Source organism: Adelges cooleyi, unplaced genomic scaffold, assembly GCF_023614345.1.
Source record: "Adelges cooleyi isolate 19-005CV unplaced genomic scaffold, UGA_ACOO_1.1 ACOO_flye_CR_arks_rails_tigmint_CR_PRNA_21, whole genome shotgun sequence".
Classification (NCBI taxonomy): domain Eukaryota; kingdom Metazoa; phylum Arthropoda; class Insecta; order Hemiptera; family Adelgidae; genus Adelges; species Adelges cooleyi.
Window position 1 is genome coordinate 5,441,416 of NW_026095871.1, and position 17,006 is coordinate 5,458,421.

The 17,006-nt window shown below is 31.8% G+C and overlaps 1 protein-coding gene across 14 annotated transcripts in view; it reads left to right on the forward strand.

Moving 5' to 3' along the window:
* Positions 1-10,981, forward strand: part of LOC126834942 (potassium voltage-gated channel protein Shaker) — a 107,071-nt gene extending 96,090 nt beyond the window's left edge. For 4 of the 14 annotated variants that reach the window (XM_050567180.1, XM_050567184.1, XM_050567183.1 and 1 more), the window contains 6 exons: positions 2,306-2,435; positions 2,718-2,827; positions 2,953-3,082; positions 6,245-6,435; positions 8,379-8,600; positions 9,419-10,981. In XM_050567180.1, coding sequence (XP_050423137.1) covers positions 2,306-2,435; positions 2,718-2,827; positions 2,953-3,082; positions 6,245-6,435; positions 8,379-8,593 — 776 coding nt within the window. In that variant the 3' untranslated portion in view covers positions 8,594-8,600; positions 9,419-10,981. Of the gene's footprint in view, positions 1-2,305; positions 2,436-2,512; positions 2,671-2,717; positions 2,828-2,952; positions 3,121-4,391; positions 6,014-6,244; positions 6,436-8,378; positions 8,601-9,418 lie in introns of those variants that run through there. The other 10 variants (XM_050567187.1, XM_050567190.1, XM_050567186.1 and 7 more) reach the window with 8 other exon arrangements.
* Positions 10,982-17,006: the final 6,025 nt, after the last annotated feature.

A 17,006-nucleotide genomic window follows, 5' to 3' on the forward strand; every position in this document is an offset into this window, starting at 1 on the left:
AACGTGTTCCAATTAATATTGTTTGTTACTTTTATAAAAGAAAAAAAACTACCGTTCTAATGTCTCTCCCCGAAAATACCCTGTTTTTTTATTCGAAACGTATTACGGGTATCTGATTTGGCAAACGTATTCGAGCAGTTTTTCTTATAGATTAACGACAGCCGTATATACACTTGCTGTAAATCGAGTTTGCGTTACTCAATTAAAAGTTCTCTCCGTTTGTCCTTAAACCGGCCGAGCGTTTAGCTCGAACAACGTTTGACTTTTTCAAATTTTCCAATTGACGGAGGCTTTTGTTGAATAAAACCCATCTAATTAACCGTGGCGAGTACGATTTCTGGTAGCGCGGGCGATATCGACTTAGTGGCACTGGTCGTTTACACAAGAAGTAGTTACCCACGTGGCGCGTGTCCATCCAATCTATTATGATTTCAAAATAAATCCCAGCTCAGAACCGTCGTCGTTCGAAGGATTCACAATATATTATGGATTGCACGACACCAGACAACGACGGTTTCGCGTGATTGATTGGTGATTGGTTTCACAAACCGGGACGACACCAGAATGGAATTTATTATTGTCAATCAGACCGACCGAAAACAACGGGGCTCGCTGGTGCTTGGTGTGATTTTGAGGGAAACAACAATGACGATTGTGGCCACGGTCGGCGGCGCGCAAAGGCAAATCAATTTGCCAGCACCGTGAACACACGGTGACGTCACTCGGCAGGGCCGTTTACGCACCTGTACAATACGCGTTTATACGCCACAACGTTATTATATTACAATATATACACCGAGAGAGTTGTACGGACGGAATTATAATATAATATAATACAAATAATATAATACACACTCGATCGGGTTCCGACCCCCGGCGGCTACACGAGGAGGCGGGCGCGCGCGCGCACCACCCTGTATACCCATCGCGCTCTTTGGTCGAACACCCCCCCGCCGGCGCTGTTGCCGCCGCGGCCGCTGTGCAAGGACCCCGTCGTCGTCATGGATACACTAGCGATCGGATGACGTCATCCGTCCCGGGGTTTTGTGAATAACGTCATTGAGGAAAAACGGTACACTTTCCACACACACACACAGCGATCCGGCGGCCGACGCCGCCGCCCCTTTCCCTCCCTTACGCCCGGGGGATGGGGGGAGAGGTGTGGAAAAACCCACCGCCGAAAACGTGTCATGTGAACATGTGTTTTCGATTACCCCCCCCCCCCCCCCCAGAAAAACGTATGTCGTGGTCACCAAAAGCATTGGCTTTTGCAACACGGCCGTTATGGGTTTTTTTCGCCCTACCGACCGACGATTTACAACGATAATAAATTCGAAAACTGGGTCACGGCGACAATAACAATAACAATCCGATTTCGGCCATCGTCGTCGTTTAGCGTGGTAGCCGTTTTTGGCCGCCATTTAAAGCCCGCACTACTCGAGAGTTCATTTACATAACTGCGTTGCTAAAAAAAACCTGCCGACCGAATCATCGATTGACGACCGCCCTCGTTTAAGGAGACAGAGACGATTCAAAGACATCGGATGGTCCCCAATTGAGTGCTTTTAGATTATGAATTACACGGTGGTTGGCATGTCCGTTGGAGACGCGAACATAACTGGGGTAATTCTGGAGCAAAAGATCGAGCTGGTTATGATTGGAAAGCACGAGGGAAGAGATCCTTAGTTAGTAGACCTAACAATATTAGTAGTGGAATGAGTACAATGAGGCGGAAGGAAGTGGTTGGTGCAGCGAGACACGACTAGACAGGCCTTTGAAGCTGAAGAAAAAACAAGATTGGCTCGACGGTATACAGTGGCTTATATACAGTGACAATTCGAAGGGCAATGTAACTGAGCGCTATTGTCCATACTTTATTGGCATATGACCGATTTGGTACTTGAAAGTAGTAAAAAAAATGGGGAGGGGGTCAAATGTTGCGACAGTCTAGTTGTCAATGAAAGATGAACAGAGCGGCACTCTGTCCGGCGAGAGAACGCTACTTGCGCAGAAACCAAAACGCGTTCCGCCGGTATGCGCCTGCGCAGACTAGAGTGGTGCGTTTCTGCGCACAGTGCCGTTCTCTCGCTGGACGGAGTAAACATTTTTACCACCGGATAGGATAGCCGCGCGGTGGTCGAAGCGCGAGCATTTTTTTTTTTTTTGTTGTCTGAAACAAATTTTTGCTGGTTTTTTGTATTTATGTGTGCGGGGTTCTTTTTTTCGGGGTCGGATAACTACTCTCTACTCTACTCTATACACTGCACATTACCGGACACGGTTGCCTGAGCGTATTGTTTTCCAGGAGTGGTGCTGTTCTCGAGCACTGTGTACTTCGCCGAGGCGGGTTCCGATCAGTCGTTTTTCAAGTCCATCCCGGACGCGTTCTGGTGGGCTGTGGTCACCATGACGACAGTCGGATACGGTGACATGAGGTAACTAATTGCGACCGGCCAGCATCGCACGTACATTAATTTACACAGACTTACAAGTAGACTTACATACTTTTAAGCCAGACAGACAGACAGACAAGGTCTATACAGACAAGACAAGCTAACTTACACTGACTTAGACAGACAGACCGACCGACACACACACACAGAGATGATGAAACATGTTGTCAGAACTAGACGGGGAAAAATTACACAAGAGACGTACGTTTGTGAGAGATGGTTGATTTTTTTTATATATATATATATTTTTTTTTGGTGCTCGAGATGGCCGTTTCTGAAGCGCACAAGACCTAATGAAAATCCCTCGGCCATAAATATCCCAAACGAACAGTGTTGTCACGCAGTTTATCCAGTCGCTAATAATCAATACATCAGTATATAATTTTATTATAAATTTTTATTATTATTTGGGTTTTTTTTTTTTTTGGTTATTATTTTTTTTTTAAGTTTGTTTGTTAATTGGTTTATTTACATGAGTCAACGTCCAAATGAATTTCAGGTGTGGTGCTATTCTCGAGCGCGGTGTACTTCGCCGAAGCCGGCTCGGAGAGTTCCTTCTTCAAGTCCATCCCGGACGCATTCTGGTGGGCTGTTGTTACCATGACGACTGTGGGCTATGGTGACATGACGTATGATGTACTCAATTTCATTAAGACAAAATTAGACAGTTATTAAAATTTATTTTTTTTTCCATCTAGATAATATATTTTATTTGGTTTTTTTTTTTTTTTTATTACTCACCGTACTAATATTCCTTAAATATATATTAATACTATTATATACACTGTGTCTGTTGGCAATATGATCGGATACGGTAAATATACTTTGTATGATCGCATCTAATCGAAAACAATAATTATTACACTTATTATAAATATTACAAAGAAAATCTCACTTATTTATAACATAAAGACATTTTTTTTTTGGGGGGGTAGTGGGAGGGGGACTATTACTTAATTTATAATTTAGAAGGGCAAATGGGAATAATCATTTGAAAATTCCATTTTTCCTTTCTCAAATTGATATGACGCTGTTCTTCTTCTTGGTAACATAACTTTGATTCTTCCAAATTAAACGTAGTCCATTACCAAAGCGTTTGTTACGATTAATGGAAAACATAGAAGTAAAATAATAATAATTTATCTATTGGAGAAAAAAATTATTCTGGACCCGGGCGAACCTTTCAAAATTGTAATAAAAAAAAAAGGTATTTTTTTGTCATTTCCAAAATACTTGTTTTCAATTAAGTGTGCTTGTACAAGAATATTTGCTGTTTTTTTAATAATCGACTCGAACACACACTGTGTATATGTAACTAGTTATTTGCATATAATATTATTTAGCGCAGTCTACATGAAAGTATCGAAAAAATAATTAATATCGCATTAGATTACTAATCGTTGTACTTGGTATATTATATATATATATATATATTTTTCATTTCGTACTTATATATTACTATCAGTCTAACGTTATTATTTTGATATTTATTTTTTAATTTTAACATAGTACACATAATATATTATGTAGCTTGCCATTAACAACAGTTATTTTATTATTATTATATTTTATAAGCTACTAATATTATCACTAATAATTTCTAACCGCAGTAGATTATTACAAAATATTATAATATTTAGTTAACTACTTACAATATTATTATTATTATCTTTACAAGCAATTTTTTAAACATTTTTTTACACTCGTATTAAACTTTTACTCTCTCTTTTTTTTTATTATTATACTTGGTACATCGATCACGTTTGGGTTGATACATAATATTATCTAAAATAGTACTATTATATTATACTATATTTAAATAGATTGTTATAGGTATGCGTTTAGAGGTATTTGAAGTATTTCAAATGATAATATATCAGTATCTTATTTCGAGCAATACCTATATTACTATAGTTTATTTTTTTTAATTTTTATTAGGATTTTTTTTCTGGTCAACATACAAACCAGTTAACGTGTAGCTCATAATGAACGTTACTATTATAGTCGTCTTGTCACTGTACGCTCCAGTAGAATTAGCTATTTAAGGTGCAGAATAGGCCACCGTTAGCGGTTCTCCGATTTGTGATCATTAGAAACAAACTATTAAGAGTGGATTTTCCTAATATTCCCATTAACAGATACCTACAAACACCCAGAGTTGTGCAAATACCCATATTGTTCTAACATAAATTAATAGAAAAAATATATATACAAGGTGATTGACTTGAGCTTTTATTATTTTACAACATTAGACAGTATTAAACAAATTTGTTTTTTTTTTCAGAGCGCTATTAACATTTAAAACTGAAATGGTGAAAATGCTAAAGCTCTTTCTCTTTGTATTAGAAATATTTGATATTTCTTTTTTTTCAGATTTTTAAGTACTTATTTTTCACATTGTTTTCGCCACTCGCAGCTGGTGCACTTATTCGCTGTCCTACTTAATAATATATATTTAAAAACAATAAAATTGTAGAACTGTAACGAATAGCGTTTCAACGAATCGATATTGGTTTATTTGCCAAATAATGCCGAAAAAAAAATTAATTTCAAAGAACTTTATTGTTGACATTTTTTTAAATTATAACTCAAGTCTTATTGTAAATACTATAATATTTTTATTAGACTTCATAAATAAACGATATTTTAAAGGCTTTAGAGCGTTGACTTGTCCCTTTTGTTGTACAAACTATAACCTAAATAGTAATTTTTTAGTGAAACTTGTGACTTTGTCCCTTTTTACGAACAAGCGATTCGTTTACCAACCTCAATTAATTTTCATTTGAACAAATGTGACGATTATTGCACAATTCTGAGTACACCTAATATTATTCTAGTATTTAGCCGTCGATCGAAGGACCTACACCCGGTTAGAGATCCCACAATTAGTGCAATACTGTATCGTCATGTTGTCCATATCGACCTTGTCTCACAATAACATAATATAGTACTTAGGTACAATATCATGTAAACCTATCGTCCGGAGGAAGTTTAGAGTACTTATACTATACATGTGTGTGTGGTTTTCAACATGTTTTGCCTAGACAGACGTTATAGATGTAACAATTTTACTAACACATAGTCACCATACACATATAGCATTAACAACAATAACTATTTATTATATTTAATATATATATGTGTTTTGTTGTTAGCCGTGTTGGTTTCGTTTGGTAGATTTTAGTCGTTGAGTAGTTTTAAACTGCATGTTGTGTTGTCAAAGATGAACGTTTTAATATTATCTACTTTAGAAATGTTACAAAGAAATAGCGATTAATGTTTTTTTTTTAGTAATTTTTCTACGCCTAAACTGCACGTTTTTAACGACAAAGAAATAACAATAATATTTTTTTTTCCAATGCTTGGCCGAGTTTATGTGTGTATTTTTTTTTCCAAAATAATTTTGGTTTGTTTGTTAAAATAAAAAATGTATTATATATTTTACAACAACCGTGTTTGTGCTTCTGAATTAAAATCAATAATCGAGTTTTGTAAAGTAAAAAAAAATATATACATTTCCCGTTGAGTTTGTGTGTGTTTAAAAAGACAAAAAAAAACAATTTACGATAAAAAAAAAAAAAAAACAAACTAATCATTTATATTCACAGCATGTGTAAATCTAGATCGGTTTTATCTTTAACCAAACGTGGATAGCGTTACTATTGTAGAGTTGCGTTTTCGCTTTTTGTTTTTTATCAAAAAAGTTGTCGCTTACCACTACTACAGCAAAAACAAAAAACAGAAATTGGAAAAAACCTGACATATTATTTATATTCAAATGTGTGTTTCAGACCGGTGGGAGTGTGGGGAAAAATTGTCGGTTCGCTTTGTGCGATTGCCGGTGTGCTCACAATCGCACTGCCCGTGCCCGTCATCGTGTCCAACTTCAACTATTTCTATCACAGAGAGACTGACCAAGAAGACATGCAATCGCAAAATTTCAATCATGTCACCAGCTGCCCTTATCTTCCCGGTACTTTAGGTAAGTCCGGGCGATCGTTCCAAAGTCTAATAACAAAAAAAACCCCAATTGTTATCTAGCATGAGTTCATAGTAAATATATTTATATAGATAATATAAATTGTATGTTATAATTGTATATTGTATATTATATAATTGTATATTATATAATATTGTATATTATATATTGTATATTGTATAATTGTTATATTGTATGTTATAAATGTATGTTATAATTTGGTTTTATCTTTTGACATAATTTTTTGAGCCAAAAAAAAATATATAATCCTGATTCTAAATATTAATGGTCCAAAATCGTAATTAATTATTAAGTTAAAAAGAAAAGTTGTATTTTAAAAGGATAGTATTAAGGGGTGAATTTTAATTTAATTGTTGAACTAAATATTTGATTTAAATAAAGGCTAGAAAAAAAAGTATTAGATTTGCCTATGAAAAGCAAAGCGTTAACATACAAAATGTAAACACTGGTCGATAACCTGGTTTTCGATAAATAATACTTTTTTAGTTATAAGCATTTTAAGGTGTAGACTGGATTGAGGTATATTATTTATACCCGTACTCTATTTCTCGCCTAAACTTTAAAGACTAATAACTTAAAAAGCAATATTATTAAAAAACCAGTTATCGACCGGTAATTATTTTTCATTATAGTATCGTTCTACTTTTAACGGGTAATTCAGATGTGTACATATTACTGATTGACATTTAACAATATTGCCCTTAAATCTACCTTTTTAATCATACATTTTTTATCTTTAAATATGATAAGAATTTTTTCAGAGACTTTTTCAGCTTACATAATTATTCTTTCATTTAAAAAAAATCACTGTGACAAGACATCTTAATGACTCTGCATATATATTATAAATATATGAATTTGTTTTGTACAGTGTAGCTAATGTGTATTCGAAACAATTTCTCTGGGTTATTACAAAATTGTAATTATTTTTCTTTGTCATTTGAACCAGATTTATATAATTTTCAGCTGTATTCTAAAGCAATATAGCCTATTCAAACTATATTATTAACTAAGACTAGAAGTTGACCGTTTAAATACATTTCACAGCCGTTTTAGTCATAATATAGTCTTAGTCTAGTACAAAACATTTTGAAATGTTTATCAAATAATAATAAGTTTCTGTTTTCCCAGAATTAAGGAGGGCGACTTTTGAAACTTGAATGCTAAAGTATGTTGTAAACTAACTTTTTAAATTAAAAATAATTTAACGGCAATTTTGATTGGTCAATAACTAGTTTTAAGCCATCAATTTTAGAGTTTTTTTAAGTTTAAACTTTATGAGTGTATCATTATTTTTATCTGCGCGCATTACTAAACCGCACCTCCTGCCATAAATATTTTAAACTCTAATAACTTTAAAAATAATAACTCAAAACCAGTCAATTTATTTATAGTTTAAAAAACTAATTTAATGCATTCGTTACCATTTAAATTTCAATCCTTACCCAACCCAATTCTGGCTTCTGATTGTTCTGAAAAAAAAAACCAAAAATTGGTTACTATGTTTGATATATGAGGCGCTCAGATGCCAAACCGATAAAATGAAATATTCCAGGACAGGCAGTTACAGTTATTTGAAACAATGTATGTAAGCACAATTGCCAACTTTCTTAGCGCACTCTAGCGGTGAAAAAAACAACTATGGAGTTATTTATCTTGGCCACTGAAAATTATACACTTTTTTAATCCAACCATGCTATTATTCGCCATTTGAAAAAAACAGTGGAGTTAATCAGTTTGGTAAAAATATCGTAGGTTTAACATATGGGATTTTGATAGTCCTGTATGAATTTCCTGGAAATCAACATTTGTTTGAAATAATATATTTGAAAGACGTTCGGCTGTTGTCTAGACGATTATTTATGGATAGGATAGTGCACAACTCTGACTGGCAGTGACATAATTGATATTTTAACCATGTTCAGGTCAACACATGATCAAATATCCTCGGGGCGACTCGACGTCGGACCTAATGGACTTAGAGTCGGCCGACAATTGTTTGCTGGACGCAGAAATGGACGAACAACCTCCGCCTTCGTTGCCGCCGCCGCAGCAGCCTAAGAGGTTCAACAGCTGCGCCACTGTGGTTAGGCTCAACAGCAACAGCGTCAAAAGGTTCAGTGTCGAAACCGATGTCTGACCAACAGGTAAGATAACAGTGTAATTAAAACAATAATAATACTTACCCCCGGCGAAAACAAGTTTATCGTAGAATCACTTACTTGCACTTAAAATCGTTACAGGCAGCGCTGAGCCTAGAAAAAATAACCGGTTAGGTTAATTCTACCAAAACGTATCTAGATAAACTAAAACATGAGCATTGGCAGATATCAGAGGGGCGGGGCTTGGGATTCTAACATCCTTAAACCTAAAAACTTAATGCTACATTAATAAATTTTATTTCAACAAATCTCTCGCTATAAAAATCATAAATGTAGGTATTTTGAAAAGCACTAAGGTTTTCAGTATCCCAAGCCCTCTTTCCTGATCTCCACCAACAGATAGGAGTAAGTTTTATCTAGATAGCTTATATCTGTAAACATTTATCTTAATAATTCCCAACATTGTTTACAAGGCAAACAATTTAAAGTGACACAGTGATATATTTATGTATATGTTTTTGAATTTATTATAAAAGCATGTTGACCTAACCTATACCTTCTCAGCTACCTACCGTATCGAAACTAAAATATATTCCAAAAGAAATGCTAAAAAATTGTAATTATTTTCCGAGAAAACGATTGTCTTACGTTGAACCGATAACTCTATGTACTCTTTAAAGATATTGAGATTATTTTTGTAAATGAAAAAAATTCTCAATTTCAACTAATCAAGTGTACATTAACTACAAAATAGACATTTATCTAAATATAGCTATATAACGAAATGTTTGCAATATTCCACCAGAAAATGATAAATAAATGATTAATTATTCAACTGTGCGGTTGTATTTTTTTTTGTTTAGTATTCCAATTGCAATCCGGCGGCCGTCCAGGTCTCCAAACGCCTATAAGGTGCTGTGCTGTGATAGCTAAGATGTTTCCTTCGTTATGTTACCTCCGACACGTTTTAATTGTAATATTTTTTTAAGCGAATAATCATCCGAACCCCTTTTTTTTAAGGGAACGTTTTTCTATATACACCGACATAACGATGGATCATGCCCGGCGAACCATATACGTCTCAATTTGTTTTGTTCCAAATTGTTTCCGTTTTATATAAGCCCTATGGACTGTATTTGATGAAAAAAAAAACCATTTAAATTAATTTACTCTTATTAAATTATAATATATTCTTATTTGTTAATTTGTTATTATTACTATAATTTTTTTGTTTTACCTATTAAGAGATCAATTATTGCGTTGGAGATAAATAAAAAATGAAAAAAAACTATAATTTTAAACGTGTATCAAATCTGTACCTAAATTAATAATTAAATCAATAAGCGTCTTGATATTTCTGATCGCCTGTAGTGTCTTATATTAGTCGCAAGTCTTCCACGTTTTTAATATTATATTATTAATTTGGTCATTTATTTTTTTCAAAAATATTTTTCATTTTGCTGTCGTGTATAGATATATATATAAAAAAAACCAATTTGAAATGTTTTTAATTAACGTTTCACGTTGTTTCTTGTCCTTGATTTTTATTCACCCTAGTTGTCCGCTTATAACGCAAAAATACACCATTGTATTACGATAATAATAATCGATCGAATTAGAATTTGAAAAAAAATAATTTACATAATAATATAGTAGTGTTACAATATTATACAATACTGCTCTGCTAAAATAAACATTACTAGGGACCAAAATAATAGGGCGCTTTTACGGTCAGATTTGTAATACCTAACGTTGATTTTAAAATATACAAATAAGCGGGGTTAGGTTACACGAGAAGTTAACTTCATCACGGTTTATGAAGAGGCCAGAAAAGGGTACCTCTCTGTGTTGACTGTGGGAATTCCTCTCATAGAACCGCCTATCTGTATAAGTTAAAATCAACGGCCATATAGCAATATAATATTATATTTTGCTAAATCTACGAACTCGGCATAAAAAAAATTATTGTTAAAATGTGTTTTTTTATAATATTTTGTTGGACAGTTGTAATATTATAGTTTGTAGCTGTTGTTTGTCCTGGTCTGTTTCAGGCGTATTATACCCTCCATGACGTCAACAAATCGAAATAATAATAATATTAATTATAATATATACATGTACTTATAGAGTCCTAGACCGTCGGCCATCTTCTGTGCCACACGTTTTAATAACTTTTTATTTCTAATAAAAAAAAAAACATGTGTATACCTATGCGTGTAAAGTAAACAGAAGAATTCACCAAAGTAAAAATGGATTAAACAGGGTAATATTGAAAAGCAGTCGACTAAGTCACTATAGAAATTTACAATATTAATAATACAATAATTGAACACCGTTGATTTTGAAATATACACCTGCTTATGTGCATATTTTTTAATATTAACGTTAACATTTATAAGAAATTATGTTGTTGAAAAAAAAAATAACGCTAGTTAATAACTAATAATTAAAATCTATTGTTTTGTCCATTAACCGGTTAATTCATGTACAACACCGACCATCAAGACGGTCTAAAGCAATGTTTATAATATTGTGGGTTTTTTTTGTTATCAGGTTTAAATATGTTAAAATTAAAAAAAAAAATTATACAATCCATGTAAAAACAGGCTGATCGGCTTTGTCTCATTCTTTGTTTATTCGATTTCCATATCCCTTTTAAACGACTCCACCGTACGGTCCAACCTCCTGTTGCACATAAAAAGAAGGGGTAAAGTGTCTGAAGTTTTAGTATAAGAAAATAAAAAAGATAATACAACGTTACTCGCTCTCTAATGTAATGTTTAAGTGTTCAAAAAAAAATTGAAACGCAAAAAGAATTATTAAAACGTTTTTTGAACGATCCTCAAACATTGTTATAATTAAATAATAAGTAGGTATTATGAAAATTTGTTACAAAAAATATTATAACTAATAATTAAAATTAATAAAAAGCTTGTAATTGGTAATTTTTATATTATGATTTAGGCAAATTTTTAAATTATAATGTTACTGAATACGTGTTATTATACTTTTTACTATACAATCAGCCAGAATTAAAAAATTGTTTAATATAAATAAATGTCAATTGCAAATGGCTTGGAATAAAGGCTGCACAATAGGAACTAGGAAATTTCGTTGATTTTTGTTTGTTTTTTAACGTATTATGTTGTTATTATTATTATTATTATTCTTGATTTGACACAAATCGTGACAGATCAATTTAATAATAAAACATTTTTTAAAAAAACGTGTCGCGGGTCAAAAAAAGAATTTCGAGTAAAAAATGTTTTTTTTTTTTACTTTCTTTTATACCGCACTTTTTATTGTTATCGTTTTGAAATATTGTTATTATATTATTATTATTATATTATGTAAATGAAAACATTAACGGTTATACGGAATTATTCGATAAAATCATCGGTTTAAGTAATATTTTTTTTTAATTTTTAATTAAAATTCATTATCGACAATCTAATAATAAATTTATGATGCTTAAAAAAAAATAATAACGCGATTATTCGTTGCAAAATCAAATATTATGATTTTTTTTTTATTTGTTATAAAAACAGCCATCGCTTTGTACGTTTTTTTTTTTTAGTTTTTGCAAATAAAACAAAAGCGATACCATTATTTTTTTTATACTTTTGAAGTGCTTTTATTTGTTTTTTTTTTTTTAGATTTTACCCAAATTTGTGTTCTTAACTGTACAATTTTGTAAGTCTTTTGGTACTACTGATGAATAAACGACTCAATTATGGCATCTAATGATAAAAAAAAAACAATTAACCTCGAGACTAAAATAATTAAACCATGCACTCAATACACTAAATCACAAATTTTTTTTAAAAAAAAATTTGTTTAATCGCTTCGGTAAACCTTCATTCGATTTTTTTGTGCGGAAAATGTTCGTTTTCAAGCTTTTGTTCTCTCTCTCTCTCTCTTTGCGTTCTTCCTATGATATTAAATGTTATTTTCTCCTTTTATTATTATTACAATAATTATCACTATACGTCCATAATACACTTTGTTCTTAAGCTATTATAAAGCCTGGTAATGTCGATACTTGAGAAACATAAAAAATAAAACAGTTTAAGACGACAAACAATTATTACGCCTGTATATTTTATTCAATGGATGAAAAAATAAACAATGATAAGTTATAGTAAATAATATTATTATTAAGTTATTGTTCTGATACATACATTCCTAGTATATTGTTCTGTAAATAAATAATTAAATTGTTTATATATATATATGTTTGTTTTTGTTTCGAATTTTTTTTTTTATTATTATTATTACTGTAATCGTGGTCGTATTAAATTATTATTATCATCATTATTATGTATAGTAGATACCTGTGTAGAGTGGGTGTAACGATTTAATTTAGTACCAATATCAATTAATTATTTGTATGATCGTTGTATATTGATTTAAAAAAAATCAGCATGTTATTGTTACATAATAATAAAAACTACAAAAAAAAAAAAATTATACATTAAATAAAAAAAGTGTTTTTTTTTGTAAAACGCAAAATATGTTTGTTTGAATAAAAGTGTTTTTATTACTAAATCACCAATCGTGGTGATTTATCTATACATATATTATGTTTGTACACAATTAACATGTTGTTATGCTTTGATGCGCTCAAGCTAAAATATGTCTCTTTTGTGTATTGGTTTTTTTGTGCGATAACTGCTTTACAATTACTGACAAACAGCTAATTAAGTGGCAGGTAAAATATCAATAACGTGATTTAAACGTTGCATAATATTTTTATTATGCACATTATATAAGTTGATGATTAAATCATTAGTTTGTATTAATTTGATTGGTACAAGCCTTGGATGATTCAAAAGAAAATAATTAGCAAATGTATTTGTAATGGCAATAGCAAATACCTTCTGATGAGGTGGGCCTAATGTCTGTTTATTTATTTTATTTCATAGGTATTATGTGAGAAGTTATAAATATTACACTTTTTAAATAGTTGGCAAAATTTTAAGCAAACTTCTAGGTTATAATATAATATAAAACTGAGAAAACACTACACATACATAATATATGTAAGTTAAGTTTTAGAAGTTAAAGATATTTATATTAGAGTTAAAGAGTGGTTGAACGAGACGTAGACACAATATTGTTGTTTTATGCAATAAAGAGATATCATTAAGAGTGAAGAACAGTTTTAATGGAAAGAGGGCATCGAATAAGAAAGGTTGAAATGCAAATATCGAGATGGCATTCTATACTGTGTTTATACATTATTTTGAAGTAGTTTAGACCGAAAAACTTAGATATGCCATCAAAGTATACAAGTTTAGTCGATAAACAATTGTTTTAGAATAAAGTTTGGAACATGTGAGTTTTGACATCAAAAGATAAATCAAAAATAATTGTTGGTACGTTCACAAAATTAATCAATGTTTTATATTATTTAAAACATTTTAACAATATTTAAAACAAAACCATAATGTTTTTCTTAAAATCTAATATATGTAAATATTTAAAAATTATTCGGATTCAAAAAAGTTCAATATCATAACTCACAGGTTCCAGTGGAACTTGTTGGCATTAATTCTAATTGCTACGTTCAATGATACCTATAGCAGCGGTACACAATATGTTCTCAATTCTAGCCTACTCGTGTAGTTGTTAAAAATCCTACTGGTACCACTTAAATTACTAATTAGTAAAAAAATCGTTCGGTAATACAAAACAAAGTATATAATTTAAGTTTTTGTACCTAGATTGGTTATTAGAATTTAGAACTATTGCATTAGTTATTATCATTATAAATGAATAATTAATTGTAAACACAAGCGAGGCGCTCGTTGTAATACGTTTCTGGCGGATTCGTGTAATATATAATATTATTTTTTTTTGCAAATATTACAAATAATTTAACGATTTGAAATATGTCCGATCAGGGTCAGATCGGCCTTTGTGTGTGTGTGTGTCTAGCAGTCGCTAATTTATCCTTAACCTAACCTCGCGTCACCTTTTGGACGAACGTTTCACAACAATCGGTTTTGGTCTGACAGAAGATAATATATTACCAGTACATAAATCACAGACAAAAGCTTCATGTACATCTACCATTTATATAGTATATATATATATATTTTTTTTTTAATCGAATATAATAAATTATACATTGGCGATAAATGAAAGTTGCTGGGAGCAAATTGTTTATTATTTTTTTTCCCTAGGCTTCTCTGCATTTACTATACCCAAACAGTGAAAGTAAGTATGTAATTCATATACTTAACATAGCTGTGCTGTTAACACCGTCAAAATATATACCTATGAATTATAAAAATTAAAATCAATTATTTTTATTCTTTATGGTAAAGACCGTTCTATCGAAGAAAACTCAAAATATGCTTTATAATATCGAAAAGTAATAACTATGTAAAACCTATTGTGCTATAAAAAAATAACATGAGTAAGTGTAGTGTCGATATTGTACGAAAAATTCATATGGCGGAGCAATGAAAAAAAACCATGTATTTATTTAGGCCCAATGATAGCGGCGTCGTAGACAAATGGTTATAAACTTTTATAAAAATTACAGCGATTTTATTAAATTATTTCTCGGTGAAATTAAATTACATTTTTTAAGGTGATATATTGTTTGACATGTTTCATTTTTTTTTTTTTAATTGCTTACCTAAAACCTGTGAAGAACGCTGGCTTATGCTATTTTCAAAGTGTATTAAACCCCTAAAATAATTAAAACTTTAATAAAAACTAAAAACTTCAGGGATTCAGTTTAAATTGTAAACTATAAATAAAAAAAAATTGATTTGATATCAACTAAAAGGTATATAATGCACAAAATCAAGAAGAAATGTTGCAACGTTGCAATGTTGTAATGTGTTTCTAATGAAATATTTTAGAAACACCAAATTTTATAAATATAACGATTTTAAATAATATGCATGAAATATGATTACTTTTTTTTTTTATCGATATTTTTCTAACTATGTCTTACGAATATTTTTCATAATATATTTTTAAACCTCTCATCCAAAAGCGGACATAGAACGTGTTAATGAAATACTTGTACCTAAAAAGTGATTTTGCAAATGTGCTAAAAAATAAAGAAATAATTTTCCCATCCTAGGCGGGGTTGTTTTCTGTTAACCAAGGCTCATTCGTCCGTTAAAAATAATGTCCCATTATCAACAGAAAATTGTATTCTTGCTGTAAAAAGTAGATTCTTTGTACAATACATTTCTTTTATTTTTTTTTCTATAATCGCGGTTTTTTTTTTATAGAAATACGAACATAGTATTTTGTGTTGAATATTGTGCTAACAACGCAACTAGTGTAGTTAGTAATATGGTTGGATAAATTAATAAATTTTCAATATAATTTTTTAATATTCAACCATCGTTATTGACGCAGCATGTCGTTAGACTTATTTACTCATTGATATCAACCACGAATCGTTTTAATATATAGTGTTCAATAGTCTTGGACCAATCGACCTTGATCGCAAAGCTGATGGTATTAAACTTTAACGTGAAATATTTAATCGAAACTGATATAGTGTAGGCTAAGACGTTGACGAGTATTAACAAATACTAATTTAAAACATCATTCAACTGCGATGCATTACAAACTATTCTTGAGCATTGCTATTTTGTACGGAGTGTGGTACATGGGACAGGCGGATTCGTTGAAGGAAATGTTAATAAGAAAATTGTATAGCATTGTGGCGAACTCCGGATGGCAGATTCTCAAATCTATGCGAATCATAGAAAACCAGGGCTTGTTGTCGTTGGCCGAATTTGCTTTAACCATTACACCGACCCTTGCTGACCCGGATGTGTACGACGCATACTGTAAGCTTGGTCGGTTTTTGGCCTGCAAGTATTTAAACATGGCCAGAGTGTTCATACAACTCTCGATGAAGATGACCGACGAATGCAGAAAAGAACGCAACGTTAAAACGTTGGGCGATTGCGTTAAATTGGTCGTATTGAAATTGAGTGAAACCGACAACAAGGTGATCTCGCGCATGTCGGCTGCCCTTATCGCTTTGTGCACCAACGATCAGGCATACTCGGTTGTCAAAATGTTTAAAACCGTTCATAGGAAGGTTTCGGAAATAGGCAACTTTGGACGACGTCTATTTGGATTCACATCGAGCAGTTCCACAGAAAAAAGCCTAAAAGATCGACTAAACTCTATCGACAGCAAGCTTTTGAAGGTCGACGGTAAATTTGCGAATTTCATAGCAGAGCATTGTTTCATAGAAAAACCCACTGGGGAAACAGCAAATCTTGATATGACCGACGAAATGGACCTGGTAAACTTATACGAGGGGACGACAGAGAATTTACTACCAATTTTGAGTAATCTCATCGATACACTAACCAATACAGTAATCGAAGAACTCCACAACAAACTCGGGTTTGAGTACAGTGAAAATTTAAAAGCCAGTGTGCTTAAGAATCCCTTTGC